The 7,338-nt window shown below is 37.1% G+C and overlaps 1 protein-coding gene across 5 annotated transcripts in view; it reads left to right on the forward strand.

Moving 5' to 3' along the window:
- ranbp2 (RAN binding protein 2) overlaps positions 1–7,338 on the forward strand; it is a 70,540-nt gene that overhangs the window by 20,880 nt on the left and 42,322 nt on the right. For all 5 annotated transcript variants that reach the window (XM_043691778.1, XM_043691777.1, XM_043691781.1 and 2 more), the window contains exons 15-18: positions 47–196; positions 2,865–3,074; positions 5,041–5,124; positions 5,903–6,044. In XM_043691778.1, coding sequence (XP_043547713.1) covers positions 47–196; positions 2,865–3,074; positions 5,041–5,124; positions 5,903–6,044 — 586 coding nt within the window. The remainder of the gene's footprint in view (positions 1–46; positions 197–2,864; positions 3,075–5,040; positions 5,125–5,902; positions 6,045–7,338) is intronic.

Here is a 7,338-nt window from a genome sequence, read left to right on the forward strand (position 1 = left end):
AAGTCTGCAAGTGCTGTTGTAACTTTGTTTTAATTGGTTTTGTTAGATATTTCACAGGAGATCGGAGGAATATGAAAATAGCAATGAGATGGCTTCTGATGAGCAAGAACAATGTAAAAATTGTTTGCTCAGCAGCAAAGAATACCTCAGAAAGGTCTTAAATGAAGCTGAATCAAACATTGCAGCTATTCATAGTGTAAGTATAAATGAATTAGACAGTAAAAGGAAAGATGCTTTTATTTTGAATAAAATTGAGGTTATTTGAGACAATAATATACAATATCTTTTTATTGTCACGTGTATTCCTTTGCCAGAGTACAGTGAAAACTTTTCAATGTCTGCTGCCTTATGGCGAAGTCTTGGTACAAGTACCGAGGTACAGTTCTTGGAAAACAGCAGAGGAATAAAAGTAGTTGCATTACTAAGAGTTGAAAAATAAGTTAAGAACAACATTAAAGGGTTGATATTACAGTATGGTAGAAAACTTCAAATAAACATTACAGTGTAGCTGTTCAGCGCAGGGCCTCTGCATGTGGTCTGACCACCCGCGCCAAACCCTAGTCCAACAGCCTTCCCCGCTCCAAGACCTAGACCGCTCCTTACTGGCCCTCAGCTGCTCCAAGGTTAGTGCCGGCATTGTCTTCCCCATGTGCCGCTCTGGGGATCACAGCCTACTCGCTGTATCAGGGTTCGCAGCCACGGAACTTGCTGCCTGCTCCTGCTGCTGTGTTAATATTCACCTCCAATGCTGAGGGGAGAGAAGGGGGAAAAAAAAAGAGGGAAAGGAAAGAAAAAGAACAACAGCGCAGAGGAGCTCTGACAGGAGTGTCCTACTCTGCCATCTCCAGTGTACTCTAAAAATTACAATATTTAGAAACCAATTCATATGAGGTAGACAGAACAATTGCTAAACCATTTTGGGTAAAACTGTGGCTAATTAGAATTTAATTCTGAACTTTATTAGTAATTGACATATGCAGGTTTGATTATTGATTCTGTTGCTCTTAAATTATTTATTCAGTGAAAGCTTGAGCAATACTGTCTTCAATCTGCAAGTTCATCACCTTTTGCTGGAGAAGGTGTCAACATTGATCTCTGCTCCCATAGTTAAAGTGGAAAAAAGTCTTTTAAGAGTTCTATTTTCCCTGTTCAATGACCCCTGCAAGTGTATTACTTGAAAACAAGTTCTGGCAACCTTGTGAATGGTCTACTGAATAGTGGGCAGTGACCTCCAGGCCCATAGAACCAGGGTAGCCTATTTTACTCCTTGAACGTGTTGCATTCTTAATGAGGTCATATGGCTGATTTTTTTAAATAAACCTTATCCTTTCATACCAATGGTTTTAAAAAAAACCTCCAATTTAAATTAACAATTGAGATTTGAAGACGATTGTTCCAAACTACTACTATTCTTTGTATAGAAATGTTTACTGATCCACTCCTTAAAGATGTGGTTTTAATTTCTTAGACTATAAGTATTCCACCTTTCCCCTACTTATCAAACAGCAAAAATATTTTATGCCATATCCATTCCCTTTAACGTTTTGAACTTCAATAAAATTTCCCCACAAACTTATGAACTGAAGCTTGTATTTACCTTCATAATTTAATCTTGAAATCCAAGTATCATCTGGCTTATCTTTCCTACATTCTGCTCAGACTGTTCATAGTACTCTAAGTATGGTCTATGATTCTGAATAACTGATTTCTACCTACTATATTCTAGTCTTCTCAAGAACAACAAAAAATCTATTCGCCTTTTTTGTCTGATCATAACATTTTAAATAAGCTGCATAATTGTGCAGAAATCCTAAAACACCTGTGCAGGCCGTGCAGAATTTAGTCTGTTAATTTGCTGTGTATGCACAACCACACAAATTAAAGGAACTACATGCTTACATCACTTGCTCATGCATGCCCCTAAATTTAAAATAGATTGTTTGGCTCCTGGAGCTCCATGTCACGCTGTCTAGTTTTTTTCAGCAGAAGTACAATATTCCAACATTTGTTTGGGTTCAAAGTGAATGATATATTTGCCATAGATTTGTTTACTTAATCTATTATTTTTTTAAAAATGCTTACGCTGCTGGCTTTGCGTCATTACTGATTGGGAATATGTGACTTTCTCTCCCATCTTTTAAGGGAAAAGATAAGAAACAATGAATAAACCGTGAATAATTGAAGCTACAACACCAGACAATAATGTACCTATTAACTACATTTCAGCTAATTCTATTTATTCTCCTTCCACTCAACAATTTTCATAACCAAGGCAATAGTTTTCTTACATTTCATGAAGTTTAACTTCCGTTGTTTCTTCTTGGAACTCATCAGATGCTTTCTGGAATCTGCCTGGCTAATAGCTTTAACTTTATGGATGCTTTTTGGTAAAATGGAGAAGAAAATTGTTATTTATGCTTGATGTCCAAAAGTACTTGAAATATTAAACTGAGGCCAGATATTTGTGTTCAGCTGTATATCACAAAGACTGAAGACTGCTGTCAGTATTTCTGTCAATGCCATTAATTGTCCATTATCTCAGTTACTGGTCATAGCACCACATTCAGATTGCCTGTGGCTGCAGCTTACATTAGTTATACACTACAAAAGTCAGTGATTTGTCTTTCCTTGGTGTACTTCTGTCAGTTGCTTAAAGGAGGTGAATATATGCAAACTTTCTGAAGTTGCTTTAGGTTGGGCAATACCACTTATTTTGTTTTCAAGTGAGCACTTGGAGGAAGCAGTTATTTAGAAATAGACAGTGTTTAATGTTCATCCTCCGTTTTGAACCAGCTTGCAACTTTTATGGTTAAACAACCTCTTCCCCATTGTCTCAACTAAAAGCTTGCATGTTTTCCTACTAGTTGCCTGTGTCAATAGATACAGTGAAAGAAATGCTGGAGTTAGTAAATCAACATCTTCAAGAATATGATGGAGATGTGCTTGACCATGGAGAAGAAATAAATGACAGTTCTCAAACAGCTGAAAATGGCACCTCTGTGGAGTCATTACAAGTTAAACACTTGACCCCATCTCCAACAAAGCTTACTCCATCACCAACCAAGAGCTACAAGGTAAATTTGATAGTTATAAAGTATTTGATGTACTTGTACGGAAGTAACTTTTGGAGTGTTGATGTTACAACATGTAAATTTTCCTAATTCTCGCTGAGCTTCTTTGAAGATTGAGAACTGTGATCCCCAATCCCCAGCAAGCTGTGTACCAATTTGTATGACAGGCAACTATGTCTACGTTAGCCCTGTTTCCGTTTCCTTTTCCTTTTAAAGGACCCTGCAATCCTGGTCATGTGAGTTGTGCAGATGGTATATAGAGACTAATGGGACTGACTGGTATGAAAATCATACTTGGGATGGGCATAAAAGTCAAGACACATGATGGACAAGCCATGAGAGAGGTGGTTGACAGCAAGAAGAGGCTGCAGTCCAAGCAAGTGCTGCTGTAGCAGAGTCTGAGTCATGGAGTCATACTACATGGAAACAAACCCTTCAGTCCAGTCAATCCACACCAACCATGTTCCCAAACTAATCTTTTCTCTCTTGCCTGCGCTTGACCCATGTTCCTCTAAAACCTTCCTCTTGAACTTATCCAAATGTCTTTTAAATGTTATAATCGCATCTATAAAAGACATTTGGATAAATTAATGTATAGGAAGATTTGGGCTCAAAGAAGCCCTAGATACTGGCAGGTGCTGCTTGGATAATAAAACAAAGAAATGTGGATGCTGGAAACCTGAAAAAACAGAAATTGCTTGTCAAACTCGGCAGATCTGGTAATATCTGTGGTGAGAAAGCATAATTAATGTTTCGGGTCCAGTGACCCTCCTTGAGAGCCATATGCAGTTTGGAGTTAGGTTTTGAGCTCAGCAGAACCCCTGAGAGTTATTTCAGACCATTGGGGACTAGAAGGAAAACTTAGGAACTGGTAATATTCAGTGGAGTACAATGGCAACCAAGAAAACTCTCAAATGCTAATTGCTTAGTGCGGATGAGATTTGGAACTCTGAGAAACTGGGTAATATCAGCTCAGTGGAACAAATGTCTGGAGGAATTGAAATTATGTCAGTGAGTTAAGTATTGAAATGCCTTCTAGGAAATTTAGTGGAACATGGTCTCTGGAAGAGATCAAATTTGAAGTAGTCTGCAACTGAGCAACCTCAGCATTCTAAAATTAAACCTTCAAAAGTGAAGAATTGGAATCCCTTGTCAGGGAGACAGTTTTTAATCTGAATTGTTGACCCACAGTACCACTACCATCTGGGGAGAAACTTCAGGAAAAAGTCGGATTTGTCTTGATTGCATTTGCTATTTAATATCTTTTATCGGTTGTTCAACCACAGTTTGTCTGTTACTTTGCAACATTAGAGTAAATGAGTTTGATTTTGTTCGTTCTAACATTGCAATGTATTGTTTGTTCAAAACTGAAGAATTTTTTGGCTTTATTATTAGTAACCTCCTGAACTATCAAGCATATTGTCTATTTTAAGTAAACAAGTGTTGCTCCCGAGCGAGATCATAGCATAAGTTTGGCTGCTTTGTGAGGGATTGTAGTAATGTTGATAGAAAAATACTCACTCCTCTCTCTTCTAACCACTTCCCTCTTTGTTTCATGCTGTATATTTTGGTATCAAGTGTTCCCAGATCAGTGATACTTCTGGTTTCTTCATTTATTTGAAGGTGTGAAATCAAATATGCAGTTCACGATTAAAAATTTAGATCAGTTAAAGATTTAAGACCAACTGAAAGCTAAATTGTTGATGCTTTACTCTAAATGACCAAGAAGTTAAATGATTATGCTAATATGAAAATTGTACATTCTTGCAATTGCCTAAAGTCGAAAAACTCCAAGAACAGGATGACTTAGTTTCACAGGAAAACAAAGATGTTAGCTTGAATGTAATTTAAACAATGATAAACCAAAATAACAAATGTATGAAGTATTAAAACCATTCCATTCTGCATATTTTACTTTAAGTATTTTTGTATAAGGTGATATAAACCTTAATCCATGATCTCACTTTAGTGGTCTCCAAAGACTCCACCTCGTTGGGCTGAAGATCAGAAGCATTTATTGCAGATGCTTTGCCAGCAAGTAGAACAGCTGAAGGTATGTAATATATAGAAGTGAAGAAATTGTGTGGTTAGTCATGAAAAGTTGGTGCAGTATGTACGTTTTGGCCCTCTTTTATGATTGATGCTGTTATTGGTACTTATACATCTCTTCCAGCCTAAGTATTTGTTACTTTTATCTAGTTTGCGTAAAGAATGTTACAATTGTTTTATGGAGACTAACATAATTAACGAATTTATGAAGTAGCAGTGAATTTAAAATTTGTTTAATGTGCTGAGCCACTTGGAGAAAATTATGTTAAACATGAAATCTGAAAATATGCATAGGAGTGGTTCATTAAAAGGATAAGCCAATTTTGTTGGCTGTTGTAATAAGAGAACTTATTGAAGTTCCTCAATTTGTTGCAATAAATGTCACTAATTCAGGTGTCCTATGTTTGGGGGGCGCCGGGGGGACGGTGGGTTACCATTGCAGAAACTTCTCATTCACTCTTCTCAGTTGTGATATGATTTTGTTAACTCTTCTTTCAATGAGTGTGAATTACATAATTCGAATGTATAGTCAGAGTACAGGGAGGTGAGCGCATGTTCCTAATAATTTCTTTCAGGTGTCCTTCAAAGCTAGTGGGTTCTCAAAGAAGCAATGCATGGAGTCTTAGTTTCACTATTTTCCTTTGGTTTTGAAACTAGATTTTACAATAAAAGCTGGAATATCAAGATTACAGTGCAAGTTTTAACTACTTACTTTTTAAAACCAATGTATTTATTAAATGTAAAATAAAACTGATTAATGAGTGATTTTCATAATGCTCCAGGATGAAGTGCGTGAACTCAAGCTAAATAATTCAAATACATCGGAATCACCACATCCTCGATGGCACACAGACCGTTATAGTGCAGATACCCATTCAGAAGGTTATCAGAGTGTGCACAATTTTCAGGGAGCACCATTAACGGGTAAGTTGAATGATAAGTGTGACTTCCATCTGTAAAACTTTACTGAAAGGTGAAACGTAGGAATGTATCTGAATTAGAAGCAGAAGTAGGCTGTTCGGATTTGTGAACCTGCTCCACAATTCAACAAAATCACAGCTGATTTTATTGGCGACAGCTACAATTTTCTGCCTAGTCCTGATAATCTTTGACGTCTGTGTTAGTCAAGAATCAGTCTACTTCTGTCTGAAATGTATTCAATAATTCTGCCTTGCCTGCTCTGGAGAAGATAGTTCCAAAGATTCATAACCCTCTCAGAGCAAACATGCTTCTTCAACTCAATTTTAAATGGAAGGTTTTTTTTAAACCCTATCCCCTTGTTTTAGTTTCTCCCACAAAGGGAAGTATCTTTTCAGTATATATAAAACCATCTCATTCATGTCTCTTTCTTTGCTCTGGATATAGACCCACTCTCGATTAAAAATCCACATCCCAGGTATTGGTCAAGTGAACAGTCTCTAAATTGCTTCAGCATTCTATCCTTTCTTACACAAGAGCAAAATTGTTCATTGTACTGTACATGTCTCAGCACAGCCTTGTTCACTGCTAGGGAATAAATTCCACTTGGAATAAATTACTATGTTCAATTTGCATTCTAATCACTGGCTGTACCTACATACTGATTCAAGTCAGAGTATTGAGATCTCTGTACACTTCCGAGTTCTGAAATTGCTCTGCATTTTAATACGCTACTTTTCTGTCTTGCTTTCAAAATAAATTAGGTTCTAATTCTTCTTCAGTGTATTCCATCCGCGAAATGTTTGCCTCCCCTTAACTAACCTATCTATATATCTTCCAAACACTGTATTCTGTTCAAAACTTAATCTCTTTATCTTTATCAACAAAGTTAGCAAGTATACATTCAGTTTTCAATCCTTGTCATGAATATAATCAACAATCAAAGATACCTTGTTCTAATCCACAAAATAACAAAGTTACTTCTATCATAAACTGCTATTGTAGTCAAATGTTCACCTGCATGCATTAATGTTAAATAATATGCATCTTAATTTGTGTTGACCATTTAAAATGGGGGCACTATTAAAATGATAACTCAGTTTGTGAGAAGATTGTAGCTCGGGTGCTCGTTGCTGTGGTTCTGTTCGCCGAGCTGGAAATTTTTGTTGCAAACGTTTCGTCCCCTGTCTAGGTTACATCCTCAGTGCTTGGGAGCCTCCTGTAAAGCGCTTCTGTGGTGTTTCCTCCGGCATTTATAGTGGCCTGTCCCTGCCGCTTCCGGTTGTCAGTTTCAGCTGTC

This window comes from Chiloscyllium plagiosum, chromosome 6, assembly GCF_004010195.1.
Source record: "Chiloscyllium plagiosum isolate BGI_BamShark_2017 chromosome 6, ASM401019v2, whole genome shotgun sequence".
NCBI lineage: Eukaryota > Metazoa > Chordata > Chondrichthyes > Orectolobiformes > Hemiscylliidae > Chiloscyllium > Chiloscyllium plagiosum.